Source organism: Dendrobates tinctorius, unplaced genomic scaffold, assembly GCF_039654945.1.
Source record: "Dendrobates tinctorius isolate UK_male_01 unplaced genomic scaffold, ASM3965494v1 ptg000158l, whole genome shotgun sequence".
Classification (NCBI taxonomy): Eukaryota; Metazoa; Chordata; class Amphibia; order Anura; family Dendrobatidae; genus Dendrobates; species Dendrobates tinctorius.
This window is the reverse complement of record NW_027361825.1, coordinates 2,456,310-2,472,035: the sequence shown is the minus strand read 5'-3', so window position 1 is coordinate 2,472,035 and position 15,726 is coordinate 2,456,310. Positions and strand designations below refer to the sequence as shown.

Sequence of the window (15,726 nt, the reverse complement as noted above, 5' to 3'; positions counted from 1 at the left end):
TACACACTTAACATTATGGCTGGTCCATACAATCAGGGCAATTGTTACCACCCACCTCTCGTGTCTCCCTTTTTCCTCATAGACTGTAAGCTTGCGAGCAGGGCCCTCATTCCTCTTGGTATCTGTTATGATTTATGTGATTATTGTTATGCTGTAATGTCTATTGTCTGTACAAGTCCCCTCTGAAATGTAAAGTGCTGTGGAATATGTCGGCGCTATAGAAATAAAATTATTATTATTATTATAACTTCACAATTGTGTCCCACTTGTTGATTCTTCACCAAAAATTTACATTTGGTAACTTTATGTTTGAAGCAGGATATGTGGGAAACTTTTGAAAGTTCAAGGGGGCCGAATACTGTCGCAAGGCACTGTATCTTAGAATTTCATTCTCTTTCTTCACTACCTTCTGTACCTGACATATTCTATTTTCTTCACTCCTCCTCTTCCTCACATATTCTACTCTTCCTTCACTCTTCGTTCACCTCACACCTTCTGCTTTTCCTTCACTTCTGTCTCTCACCTTTTCCTCTTCCTTCAGTCTACCTTACACTTTCTACTCTTTCTTCTCTCCTCATATAACTCAGAACTCCCTTTTCTTCCCTTTACATCTGACTCGCCTAATATCTTTCTTCCCGCTTCATTCCCCCTCAACTTATTCTTCCCTTTATTTCTTTTATGCCTCAGAACTTCATTGTCTTCCCTTATTCCTCCTCTACCTCACACCTTCCTCTCTCTATTCACTCCTGCTTCACTCCACACCTTCTATTGTTCTTTCACTCCTCTTCCACCTCTCACTATCTACTCTTCCTTCACTCCTTCACCACCTAATACCTTTCACTTTTCCCCTCATTCCTCTTCTACTTTACATATTCTATTCGTCCTCCACTCTTTTTTCACCTCACACATTCTGCGTTTTCATCACTCTCATCTACCTCACACCTTCTTTCCCTTCCTTCACTCCTTCACCTCACATGTTCTACGCTTCCTTCACTTCTCCTCCACCTCTCATCTTCTACTCCTCACTCCTCTTCTACCCCACATATTCTACATCTTCTTCACTCTTCCTTTCGCTCAGAACTTCCTTCTCTTCCCTGTACGCCTGATTCACCTCATGCTTTTTTCCCTTCCCTGTATTCCTTCTCAACCTGACTTTCCCTCTTCCCTACATTCTTACCTCATACCTTCTTCTTTTACCTCCTCCTACTCTCCTTCTTAGCTCAGAACATCCCTCTCTTCTTTTTTTTCTCCTCTACTTCATACCCTTTTTTCCGATCATGCTTTATCCACCGCACACCTTTCTTCTTTCCTAATCTTCCTCTTTCAGTTCCCTTAACTTCCATGCCTGATGACTTGTCTTCCTCGTTTCCTTGTCTTCCCTTTACTATAACATTACTATACTTTCCATTCTTCTTTTTCTCCTGAAATTTGAAAGTTCTTTTGTCTCCCTTCACCTTTTCTCCTCCTCCTCCTCCTCACACCTTTCTTTTTATCTACTATCCATTTCTTTTTCACACCTTTTTCTACTCTTCCTCTCTACGTCATATTCCTCCTCCTCCTGTTTTTCTACATGGTGCTCTCCTTCCTTTCCCTCCATCTATACCTCACCCCTTCTTTGTCCTCTTTCACGCTTCCTTGTATTTTACTTATATTTTCTTTACTTCTTTGATTACTTCCCTTCTTCTTACGATTGTCCTTTTCCCTCGTCTTCATACCTTTCCCTCCAGTTCATTTTATTCCTTTCTTTTCTATCTTCCTCCAGTTTTTGTTATTTTTTCCTTCCATCTTTGCTGTATCTTTTCTGTTTCTTCACATTCATCCTTCACGTTCTCTCATCTTTTCATCTGTAATTCTTTCTCTTTCATCCCTGCTTTTCTCCTTGTCTTCACACATCATGGAACACCTTCTTTTACAAATTTTCTAACATCTCCCTTTTTTTCACAGGTGATCCAGGTATCCGTCCCATTATTTTATAATGTACCTCCTTTCATTATTTCTCATTATCATCGTTTTTGGGGGATCCCTGTCCGCGCCTGCCACTGCTCCTCAGCCTCAGTGTCCAGAAGCTGAAGGGGTGAAAGCCCTGCTTAAACGTCTGGCCATTTTGGAGAAGTTGGTCAGGGACATAAAAGGACAGTGCTCGTCCAGCTGCTGTAGTAATGTTCAAAGTGGTGCGGGTAAGTGCGGCCATCATAGCCAGTGACTCCAGGAACGAGTCCGATGTCATGTTAAATTCTGCAATTGTTTTCCCTCCATCCCTGACCACAGTGTCTTGATGATTGGGACAGATGTGATTTCCCTGGATTTGCAGCCATTAAACACTTCTTTGCAAATGTTAATAACTTTTCCGCTTCACCCACTCGTTCATCTTTGTCCTCACGAACTTTCCTAGTCGCGCCCATGCCTTTAGTTATGAACAGTATTTCAAGTTTATGGAAAAAGAAAGACTTACTGAGAAACGCGTGGTGCCACATTGGGGCTAGTGTGCGGGAATGAGCAGAATAAGATGGCATAAAGCTCTCACAGGGGACACGGACAGTGCGCTCCAAGCCGAGTATCAGTTTGGAAACACACAGACCTTTAAAGGGAAATACATGTTTTATATTTTTTTATTATATTTTCCCATATTTCTGTCTGTATTAAAAAAACAGAAATATTGCACTTTTGAAGATGGCCTGACCTAAAATTAGACTGCTATGTCCTGTTTCTGTACAGATGGTTTATTCAGCACTCTCAGTATCATCACAGACAGGATTACAATAATAATAATCTTTATTTTTATATAGCGCTAACATATTCCGCAGCGCTTTACAGTTTCCACACATTATCATCACTGTCCCAGATGGGGCTCACAATCAATTCCCTATCTTTGGAGTGTGGGAGGAAACCGTAGTGCCCTGAGGAAACCCACACAGGTACGGGGAGAACATACAAACTCCTTGCAGATGTTGTCCTTGGTGGGATTCGAACCCAGGACCCCAGCGCTGGAAGGCTGCAGTGCTATCCACTGAGCCACCATGCTGCCCTTACAATGACAGAAAACACCTCTATATACAGTACATAACACAAAATCACAATAGCGGATGTCACAGCTCACCTCCTCCAGTACAATGACTGATAACACTTCTATATAGAGTAGCTAAGACAGGATCCACTATTCACAATAGTTGATATCACAGCTCACCTCCTCCTGTACAATGACTGATAACATCCCTATATACAGTAGATAACACAGGATCCACCATACACAATAGGTGATGTCACAGCTCACCTCCTCCTCCTGTACAATGACTGATAACACCTCTATATACAGTAGATAACACAGGATCCACTATTCACAATAGCTGATGTCACAGCTCACCTCCTCCTGTATAATGACTGATAACATCTCTATATACAGTAGATAACACAGGATCCACCATACACAATAGGTGATGTCACAGCTCACCTCCTCCTCCTGTACAATGACTGATAACACCTCTATATACAGTAGTTAACACAGGGTACACCAGTCACAATAGGTGATGTCACAGCTCACCTCCTCCTCCTCCTGTACAATGACTGATAACACCTCTATATACAGTAGATAACACAGGGTCCACCAATCACAATAGGTGATGTCACAGCTCACCTCCTCCTCCTGTACAATGACTGATAACATCTCTATATAAAGTAGATAACACAGGATCCACCATTCATAATAGGTGATGTCACAGCTCACCTCCTCCTCCTGTACAATGACTGATAACACCTCTATATAGAGTAGCTAAGACAGGATCCACTATTCACAATAGTTGATGTCACAGCTCACCTCCTCCTGTACAATGACTGATAACATCCCTATATACAGTAGATAACACAGGATCCACCATACACAATAGTTGGTGTCACAGCTCACCTCCTCCTCCTATACAATGACTGATAACACCTCTATATACAGTAGATAACACAGGATCCACTATTCACAATAGCTGATGTCACAGCTCACCTCCTCCTGTATAATGACTGATAACATCTCTATATACAGTAGATAACACAGGATCCACCATACACAATAGGTGATGTCACAGCTCACCTCCTCCTCCTGTACAATGACTGATAACACCTCTATATACAGTAGATAACACAGGATCCACTATTCACAATAGCTGATGTCACAGCTCACCTCCTCCTGTATAATGACTGATAACATCTCTATATACAGTAGATAACACAGGATCCACCATACACAATAGGTGATGTCACAGCTCACCTCCTCCTCCTGTACAATGACTGATAACACCTCTATATACAGTAGATAACACAGGGTCCACCAATCACAATAGGTGATGTCACAGCTCACCTCCTCCTCCTGTACAATGACTGATAACATCTCTATATAAAGTAGATAACACAGGATCCACCATTCATAATAGGTGATGTCACAGCTCACCTCCTCCTCCTGTACAATGACTGATAACACCTCTATATAGAGTAGCTAAGACAGGATCCACTATTCACAATAGTTGATGTCACAGCTCACCTCCTCCTGTACAATGACTGATAACATCCCTATAGATAACACAGGATCCACCATACACAATAGTTGGTGTCACAGCTCACCTCCTCCTCCTATACAATGACTGATAACACCTCTATATACAGTAGATAACACAGGATCCACTATTCACAATAGCTGATATCACAGCTCACCTCCTCCTGTATAATGACTGATAACATCTCTATATACAGTAGATAACACAGGATCCACCATACACAATAGGTGATGTCACAGCTCACCTCCTCCTCCTGTACAATGACTGATAACACCTCTATATACAGTAGTTAACACAGGGTACACCAGTCACAATAGGTGATGTCACAGCTCACCTCCTCCTCCTCCTGTACAATGACTGATAACACCTCTATATACAGTAGATAACACAGGGTCCACCAATCACAATAGTTGATGTCACAGCTCACCTCCTCCTCCTGTACAATGACTGATAACACCTCTATATACAGTAGATAATACAGGATCCACCATTCACAATAGGTGGTGTCGCAGCTCACCTCCTCCTCCTGTACAATAACTGATAATACCTCTATGTACAGTAGATAACGCAGGAACCATCATTCACAATAGGTGATGTCACAGCTCACCTCCTCCTGTACAATGACTGATAACACCTCTATATACAGTAGATAATACAGGAACCACCATTCACAATAGATGATGTCACAGCTCACCTCCTCCTCCTGTACAATGACTGATAACACCTCTATATACAGTAGATCACACAGGAACCACCATTCACAATAGGTGGTGTCGCAGCTCACCTCCTCCTCCTCCTGTACAATAACTGATAATACCTCTATGTATAGTAGATAACGCAGGAACCATCATTCACAGTAGGTGATGTCACAGCTCACCTCCTCCTGTACAATAATTGATAACTTTGCTATATACAGCTGATAACACAAGATCCACCATTCACAATAGGTGTCTCTGAGCATGCCCAGATAATGCTTCTTATTCAAACACATAGGGCCTGAGTCAGTCTATTACTGCTAATGTCCGTGTGAAAAATAGGAAGTAGGAGTCTAATATTACGTCTAGTTGCCAGTGAGAAAATGCAAGATTTCAGATTTGTTGGTAATATGCAAAACTGCAAGATATCACTAAATTAATAAACATATGTAAAAACACATTTAACATATAAACCTGATTTAAAGAAGAAGTAATCTTCTGATGATACACTCCCTTTAATAAAGGCTGCGTTGTCATTGTCTGTGGGGGAGAAGAATGATTAGTATTTCTACCATTACACCCAGAGCTGCACTCTCCATGAGGCAAGAGGAGACTTTCGCCTAAGGCACATTGGACAGTGGACCACTTTAGCTGAAAACTATTATGCATGGGCACCTTAACGGACCTGTCACTTGCCAAAAATATATGGTGTTCTGAATCTGGCGATGTTTTTCTTTTTTTCCTGCTCCTCTCCATTCTTGATATATGGCCTCCTCCTCCCTTTAAATAAATCTAATCTTTTTAACCAAGTAGGCGTGGTCTTTCACTCTTCTCTATGGGCCTCTCCCTAAGATCCACACCCTGTTGGATTAAATATATACAAGGTGAAGGGGCCATATCTCAGGAACAGAGAGGAGCAGGAGTAAAAGGAAAACATCGCCGGATTCAGGAGAACAGCGGCATTTAAATTGGGTAATAAAAATTACATATTTATGGTGTAAAGTCTAAAGATGGATGGCGTTCCTAGCGAATTTTCGGAAACCAGGAGCTTTTGTCTTTAGGACTTTTGCCCTTTAAATGTGATTTTCTGTTTTTCTAGGGGGAGGTAGAGAAGCAGGTCTCAAGCCATTTCTGGCACAGTGGCTAAGAATCGCTGCATTCCCACCAGACTCGTAAAACACTGTTTATCCAGATCCACAGACTGCAGAAATGCTCATTGTATCTGGACAGCAGTCAGATATTCTCTGGGAGGAGAAGATCAAAACATATTTTCATGGTGTAGCCAGATTTCAGTAGTGCCGTGCGGATCATGGCCGTTCCCGACGTTCGCCCTTAATCCCACGTCCCCTTCTATTTAATGAGCAGCTTCCCCTTTTACTTACCTGTCGGAGGCCGAGGCCAACACCACAGTCATAAAACCTGGCATCAGGTGTGATCGGCTGGTGGGGTCGCCTGGGACGGCTCATACAATAAGACTTCTTCGCTTCTTGGAAGGGAGTTTTTACAATCCTCTGAGTCAGTGACTAATTTGTTCCTTACGAAGAACCTAAACTTCAATGTAAAAGCAAAATCCATCCATGTTCCCGTCTGCCGTGTCATTCCTATTATACGGTCCACAGCTCCAAACCATATAAAGATTTCGTTTAAAGGGGGTTTCCAACTTTTGTTTTTTTTAAACAGCAAATTTTTAAAAAAGGTGGTCCTTGTTTGCTCCCCCACCACTAGAGGGAGCACAGGAGTCATGGACAGGTTTTGGGATAGAAGTGTGGTTCCAATATGTCTCCATTAGTTTTGATTAGGACTATATTGGAATCTTCACCTTAAAGAAGACCTTTCATTTGCTAAAGATTTAATTTTTTTTTTTACCTAGTGTAAACGCTGTTGGTGTACTGAATCCGGCAGTGTTTTTCTTTTCTTCCTGCACCTGTCCGTTCCTGAGATATGGCCTCCTCTTACTTGTACATAAATATGGTCTTTTTATCCAACTGGGAGTGATGACCACGCCCAATTGGCTTAAAAAGACCAGATTCATGTAAAGGGAAAATAGGCCATATCTCAGGAATGGAGAGGGACAGGAAGAAAAGAAAAACACTGCCGGATTCAGGAGAACAGGGACATTTTCGCAAGGTAATTCTCTTTAACCATTGTTATAGTTTAGTTGAGTGTTTTTTGGGGGGAATATGGCACAGGCAACTAAATGCCATCTCACAAACCCCTGCCCCCTTATTATTGTCTGTCATCAGGGCATTTATATATATATATGTGGCAGACACAATGCAGGCGAGATTATCTGGGCCCAGAGCCCGACTTTAATTCCAGCTGTCATGACGCTTAAACGTTATGTGTGATAAGTCGCTGTTTGCTTTGGATATGGAGCTCATGTTTATTCCTTGTTTAGAAGATAGATAATAGATAGATACATAGATAGTAGATAGATAGGTAGATAATTGATAGATACTATAGCTAGATAGATAGATAATAGATAAATATATAGATAGATAATAGATAGATAGATAGATAATAGATAGATAGGTAGATGATAGATAGATGGATAGATAACAGATAAATATATAGATGATAGATAAATAGATAGATAGATGACAGATAGAGAGATGATAGATAATAGATAGATAGATAGATAGATAGATAGATAATAGATAGATACTATAGCTAGCTAGATAGATAACAGATAGATAATAGATAAATATATAAATAGATAATAGATACATAGATGATAGATAGATAGATAGATAGATAGATAAATAGATCTTTTCTACCTGAGTAGACTTCACACACAGAGGAGGTATGATCACACCAGTCTCAGTATAACCTTCAGACTGATCTCCAGCAGCTTACAGTGCCAAACAGAAGTGTTCAACTACAGGCACAGTTCACACTGAACAGGCTGCAGCTTCCCTAGCTGACCCATGCAATCTCCATTCAGAGAGAGACCTTAGCACGTCTCTCCTCGGCTACAGCTCACATTTTGACTGGTCACTCACCAGCAGCACACTCTGATTCATCATCCAGCAGATTGACACACCTAGTGACCACAGGCCTTGGTTCTTCGTAAAAAGCTAGGCAGGTGCATCTAACCAAACCCTTGAAGAGTTAGTATTTAACCCTGGCCTACCCAACTTTGCTACAATAGATAAATATATACATGGATAATAGATAGAGTGATAGATAGAACATGTAAAAAATTGATAGATATTAGATAAACAGATAGATATGAATTACATAGACAGTTTTCTCCCATGAAGCCATGTAAGGTTTCCTCCCTTGATCTCTTATCTCCCAGTCTTTTCTGCCATTTAGTAATTTGGTTTCTTATTTTCCAGATGACCCCGCCAGCCTGAAGCCTCCTCCCTGTGCCCAGACGGCAGAGGATTGTCCCGGCGGTTGCGGTGGTGACGCTCATGGTACTTGTGTAAATGGAGAATGCCAGTGCAAAGATGGTTATATGGGGGACAAATGCCAACTAAAAACCTGCCCAGAAGACTGCAATGACCAAGGCCAGTGTGTGAAGGGCCGATGTATCTGCTTCAAGGGATTCTCCGGGCTGTCTTGCGGTTTTAAAGCTTGCCCCAACAACTGTAACTATCATGGACGGTGTGAAGATGGAGCTTGTGTGTGTGATTCTGGATACGCTGGAGAAGACTGCAGCTCCAGAACCTGTCCCAAAAATTGCATGAATCACGGAAGGTGTGAAGGAGGAGTGTGCATCTGTCATTCTGGATTTTCTGGCCCAGATTGTGGTACAAGAACCTGTCCCAGGAACTGCCTTAATCGTGGTGTATGTAAAAATGGAGTTTGTGTCTGCAGTGTAGGCTTCTTCGGGGAGGACTGCAGTTCGAGAGGCTGCCCCAATAATTGCCAAGGCCGTGGTGATTGTGAAGATGGAGTTTGTGTTTGCGACACTGGATTTACAGGTCCAGACTGTAGTATTAGAACGTGTCTTAATGATTGTAAAGGCAATGGCAGATGTGAAAATGGAGTTTGCCTTTGTAACAGTGGTTTTTTTGGAGAGGACTGTGCCTACAGAGCATGTCCTGAGGACTGCAATGAGCAAGGCCAATGTATTTCCGGAAAGTGCGTATGTGACCCTGGATTTGTCGGTCCAGATTGTGGGATCAGGATCTGCTCTGAAGAATGTGAAAAACGTGGTCGATGTGAAGATGGAGAATGTATCTGTAATCCAGGGTTCACCGGGACAGATTGTGAGATCAGGACTTGCCCCAATGACTGTAACAACCAGGGCAGGTGTGATGATGGTCAATGCATCTGCTATTCTGGATACTCAGGAATGGACTGCAAATCCAGAACCTGCCCCAACACATGTCACAATCGAGGCCGATGTGAAGATGGAGTATGTATCTGTAACTCTGGATTTTCTGGAGCAGATTGTGGGTCTAAAGCTTGTCCGAAGAACTGTAGTGGAAATGGACAGTGTATCAATGGCAAGTGTATCTGTAATACAGGTTTTGTTGGTCCAGTTTGTGGGACCAGATCATGTCCAGCTGAATGCACTCAGCATGGTCGCTGCATTAGAGGAATGTGTGTATGCTCCCCTGGCTACACAGGAGTGGATTGCAGTGTCAGGACTTGTCCTAAAAACTGTCATGACAGAGGTCGATGTGAAGGTGGGATATGCTTTTGTGAATCTGGATATACTGGTCTAGATTGTGGAACTAAAACTTGTCCCAATAATTGCTATGATCGGGGCCACTGTGAAGATGGAGCATGCATTTGCGATTATGGATTTACTGGTGTAGACTGTGGCACTAGAACATGTCCGAATGACTGCCACAACCGGGGCCAGTGTGATAATGGAGTTTGTATTTGTGAGCATGGATATGCAGGTCAAGATTGTGAGTCTAGAACATGTCTCAATGATTGTCACAATCGGGGCAAATGTGAAGACGGGAAATGTGTCTGTGCCGTTGGATACACTGGTCTAGACTGTGGTTCTAGAACTTGTCCTGAAGATTGTAACAACCAAGGTCGGTGTGAAGATGGCCAGTGTGTTTGTGATTCTGGTTACACCGGCATCGACTGTGGAGCTAGGACATGTCCAGATAACTGCAACGATCGTGGGAGATGTGATGATGGAAAATGTGTCTGTGACTCGGGATATGCTGGAACGTACTGTGAGTCAAGATCGTGTCCCAATGACTGCAGCAATCGGGGATATTGTGATGATGGGATATGCCAGTGTGATCCTGGATACAACGATATAGACTGTGGGCTCAAAACCTGCCTAAACGAATGTTCGAACCAAGGCCAATGTGACGACGGAGTATGTGTCTGTGATTCTGGGTATGCTGGTCCAGATTGCAGCTCCAGAACATGCCCAGAGAACTGTCATAACCAAGGGAGGTGTGATGACGGAAAATGTGTGTGCAATCCTGAATTTTCAGGTTTGGACTGTGGATCTAAAGCTTGTCCAGAAAACTGTCATGCTCATGGACGTTGTGAAGATGGTATCTGCATCTGTCATTCTGGATACACAGGAGCTGATTGTGGCTCTAAAGCTTGCCCCAGAAACTGTAACAATAATGGACAGTGCGTGAACGGGAAATGTGTCTGCAATCCCGGTTACATCGGGCCTGTCTGTGGAACCAGGGGTTGTCCAGGAAATTGTAGTGGACGAGGAAAATGTACCAGTGGTATATGTGTATGTAAGAAGGGCTTCAGTGGTCCTGACTGCTCATTGGGTAAGTTCTTCAGCAATTCTTAATAGACTCAGATTATCCTACCTAGATTTGTGAAACAAGGGTCAATGTTGTACTATATACATGCCCCAAAGGAATAACCAAAATGTGCCCTCATCCTGGTTTGGGTGACTCCTGCTTTTGGTTCACCAATCATTTGTCCACCATCTGCTCTTTCCCTTGTAACAATCTTGTTGGAGAGCATACCTCCCACAACAGTAGTTTCACAATACTCATGGGCAAAGGGATTGGGCTAGCACCAACCTGGCCTGGGCTGTCTTTATATCACACGTTTTGGCCCTTCTGTGCACCATGAAGTTTTTGGTGAACTCATATTTCAAAACCTCTTAATTTTTCTGCCCCATCCTAATTTTAGGTCCCCCACCATTCTATTAAATATATGAAATGTAAAATCTACGTGTCATAAAAAATACAATCAGAAAAAAAACCTAAAAAATAATGACTGTTACTGTTTATAGAAGCTACAGAAGTGTTTGATGTCTCCGGCCTTCATGTGACCTTACAAGAAGAGTCAGCCATTACCTTGGAGTGGGACCATCCTCCTTCTGAACCCGACTCATATGATATCACTTTTAAGACCAAGGTAGGGCAATATGGAATAGACAGCAGAATAATTATCATGTTATTTTCACTTCAAGAGCATGACCATACATGAGTTGCGTCTTTTTTTTTTTTGAACCAAAGATTTTTTATTATATTCAAATGCCGTTTACATTACATGCAGGCAAAAGCCTATGCAAAATCCAGAACATATACAAAAAAAAATATACGACATTCGAGTTACCCCCCTCATAAGAAAGCCCCCCTCCTCCCTCCTCCCTCGCCCCCCCAGCCTAATTGCCATAAGACATTCTCAATAAGGTTGACTCTACTGCAACCACTTAGACCAAAGTTTTTCAAAATGCACCTCTTTGTGTCGTCGTCTATAAACTCTTTCTTCTAACCGAACTACATTGTTCACTCGTACAATAAATTCCCCAACCGTCGGGGGCTCGGCATCGATCCATTTTTGTGCGATCAGTTTACGGGCAACATATAAAAGTTTTGCTATAATTGGCTTATATGCATTTCCCACAGACACTTCCTCCACATACCCCAACACACACGTTATGGGGTCCCTTCCCACTCCACATTGGTATATCTTCTCAATTTGTTCAATAACCTCCCCCCAATATGAAGAGAGTCTTGGGCAGGACCAGAGCATGTGTAACATTCCCGCGGGCTCAACTCTACATCTTGGACATTCCGCATTGTCCCTCAGGCCCATTTTTTCCATAAGTTCCGGGGTTTTATACGTTCTATGTATGATGTACAGCTGCGATATCCTACCCGGTTCACTCAATGAAAGTTTGGGTATATATTCTAATATAGTGTCCCATATTTCATCTTCTATCTGTCCCACTTCCCTCTCCCATTTAGCTTTTGCCTTTAGGGGAAACCTAATCATGTGGGAGTACAATAGGTCCCGGTAAATGGTGGAAATAACTCCCCTCGTACCCCCAGACGCGCGCACATAATCCAACACAACATCTTTTTGTACCGTCATATGTGTCATATGTTTCTGTGCCTGGAATGCATGCCTGAGACCGAGGTATCGAAACTCCCCGCTGCTCGAGAGCCCAAACTCCTCTTTTAATACAGAAAATGGCTTGATTTCCGTCCCCTCCAATAACTGCCACATATATTGCAATCCTTTCCTCTCCCAATCACCAAAATCCTTCAATTTACACAGTTCTGATAGGCTTGCATTATCCCAAATAGGCGTGTATGTCGTCAATTCCCCAATTCCTCTGAGACTCTTAATATTTTGCCATATTTTATGCATTAACCTAAAAGTAGGTAGTCCTTTTCCATGACTCACAAAGCATCCCGCCTCCAGACTCTGTATTAATATTTTTTTATTGGTCAGTTGGGCCAAAATTTTTCCCATAACATTTAAATTTCCCTCCTCTTGCCAACCTCTGAAGTGCTGCCCTTGCGTTGAGTTGCGTCTTTAAAAGGTCATTGGTTACATATTGGTCTAAAAATGAAGGATGAAAGAACAGTAAGGAAGCCTATATTTACAAGTGGTAGCCTTGGGGGAGATGTTATTTCTCTATCAAGCAATGTTTCCGTCAACAATTTAGACCGTTTCTCATTTACCTCACAGAAGGAAAATGGTGTCATAACCAATACTATTGATGGCTCATTGACCACATATCATCAGGTTGGCCTTGCTCCAGCAGAAGAATATATCATAAATATTCAACCTCGTAAAGGCTCGACCCTGGGTCCCGAAACATCCATAACGTCTAAAACAAGTGAGTATAGTATAGACATGAGCCAATGTAAGGCAGAAAGGACAGATAGGTCAATGCAAAGAAGTCAACAGAGGCAAGACATGAGCTTTGCACAATATGCCAACCTGACGTATGCCAGAATCTGTATTTCTCATTGACAGGCTAATTGTTAGAGCGGGATGTGTTCCACAGTTAAATCTTTATTGGTGGAAATATTGGATCCATCCAAAATATCTTGGATCCTTTTCCCAGAATATGTTATTAGAGGAAAAATATGAATTTAGCAAAACAGAAGAAAATAGACTTCTTAAATTATTTAGAAATTGAACAACTCACATTTGCCCTCTCAAGATTTATTTGAAGAAATGCCCATGTGACTTTAATTCCATTTAACAATACTAACATGTGGCTTCTCTTAGGGGCCAAGAACGGTCTATTAAATTTATTTTCTACACAGATATTATTATGATCAGAGGCAGGGTATGAATGGATTTTCTCCTTTGAGAAAAGTCTCCTCAAAGACCTGGGAGTGGTAGAAGATCTGTAGGAGTGTTTATTGTTTTATTATTCTGCAAATCTAGTCCTCCAGCAACAGAGCTGTCATTAACTCACCAAAGCTCTTGAGATGACTCTGATGATGCTGTCCCAGTTTACACTGCAAAGACAAAAAGGAAGCTGCATTGAAAAATAATAAAATTTTCCCTTTTTTGTGTCCCCTAGTGGCTGCTATAAAACTTATGTGGCATGAACATAGTGCAACCACTTGAGTGGTCTTAATCGTGCTTTATTTATAAGTCATTGAGTCTAAGTATTGATATTCTACTAGTGTTGGTTTTGCCAATTTTATAAACAGTCTTTAGTCTCACAAGGGTTGTCAAGTTTTGGTGACTTTTTTTCACTTAAATGCATAGATTTGGGACTAAAAATACCTTTAGGATTGCCTTGTTTTGTGATCTATTTGTCGTCTCCCTTGTTTTAGAGATTGAGACTCCTCGTGGTTTACGGGTCGCCGAGGTCACCTCTTCTACTCTACTCCTACGATGGGAAAGACCTCAGTCTATTCCTGATCGATACAGTGTGACCCTCATTCACCCCAGTGGGAAGGAAAGGAAATTGAGGGTCCCTGGAAAGGCTGATAGGATCAGAGTAACCAGCCTGGATGACAACACCGAATACAGAGTCCTCCTGAGGGCCGAGAAAGGACAGGAGCATAGTCAAGATGCTGAGGCCTCCGGAGCTACAGGTGAAACAAGGGGGCGGGTGAGAGGAAGAATCACAAGAGTGTAATAGGCGTGGAGGTGTGACTGCTGGGTGACAATTAACCACATCATTGTGTCATTGGAGTCACATATTACCTTTTAAACTCCATATAATCAATTTTTCTGATTTCAGTGGCAATTCATCGAGGTTCTTGAATGACAAGATTATTGACTTCTCTTTGCAGGTGTTCATTTACAGGCCCGCCAGCTCTAACCACAATCTATAATACTTAATAATGGTTTCAATATGTATTGAATCATTGAGCTAGATGAAAATGTATGACCCCCATGTACCAAATGTGACCACTACACATAAAGAAGCATGGTGGTTGTGAAGTTTGGAAGTTTCTTGGAATTTGTGATGTTTTTGCACAATTGTTTTTCATGTCAAGGACCAGTCTTGTACTTTTTGTGTAAGTCTCACGGGAAAATATAAAGAAATCTAAAATCTGACATACTGGGGTGGGCCCAAATTGGGCTTGCCACTTCTCCATGCAAAGTCCCTAAAGCAACTAAATGGTCTGCATGTGTTGTATTCATGGCCGGCTCCAGGTTTATCAGGACCCTTGGGCGACAAAGCTCCTCTCAGCTTCTGATTTATCCTCCTTGCTTTCCAAGCGCTATAACATTTTTATTTTTTGATTGACAGAGTTGTATCAGGGCTTTTTGCAGTACAAGTTGCAGAATTTATCTTTTGCATTTTGTGGTCCATACAGGTGTCTGTTCTCTTTTTAATCCATTTTTTTTGGAAAGCAAAGTGAGCATAAAACATTTTTATTTTTCTTATTTGAGTATTCACTGTATGGAAAAATATTATAATATTTTATTAGTTCAGACAGTTAAGCGTTATTTGTATGTGTATATATATATATATATATATATATATATATATATATATATACAGTGGGGCAAAAAAGTATTTAGTCAGTCAGCAATAGTGCAAGTTCCACCACTTAAAAAGATGAGAGGGGTCTGTAATTTACATCATAGGTAGACCTCAACTATGGGAGACAAACTGAGAAAAAAAAATCCAGAAAATCACATTGTCTGTTTTTTTTTCATTTTATTTGCATATTATGGTGGAAAATAAGTATTTGGTCAGAAACAAAATTTCATCTCAATACTTTGTGATATATCCTTTGTTGGCAATGACAGAGGTCAAACGTTTTCTGTAAGTCTTCACAAGGTTGCCACACACTGTTGTTGGTATGTTGGCCCATTCC

At 41.6% G+C, this 15,726-nt stretch overlaps 1 protein-coding gene across 2 annotated transcripts in view; it reads left to right on the top strand.

The window, feature by feature from the left end:
* The window catches only part of TNXB (tenascin XB), a 76,835-nt gene that overhangs the window by 15,100 nt on the left and 46,009 nt on the right, over positions 1 to 15,726 (top strand). For both annotated transcript variants that reach the window (XM_073548750.1, XM_073548751.1), the window contains exons 2-6: positions 1,945 to 2,177; positions 8,572 to 10,947; positions 11,424 to 11,548; positions 13,115 to 13,265; positions 14,224 to 14,487. In XM_073548750.1, coding sequence (XP_073404851.1) covers positions 1,976 to 2,177; positions 8,572 to 10,947; positions 11,424 to 11,548; positions 13,115 to 13,265; positions 14,224 to 14,487 — 3,118 coding nt within the window. In that variant the 5' untranslated portion in view covers positions 1,945 to 1,975. The remainder of the gene's footprint in view (positions 1 to 1,944; positions 2,178 to 8,571; positions 10,948 to 11,423; positions 11,549 to 13,114; positions 13,266 to 14,223; positions 14,488 to 15,726) is intronic.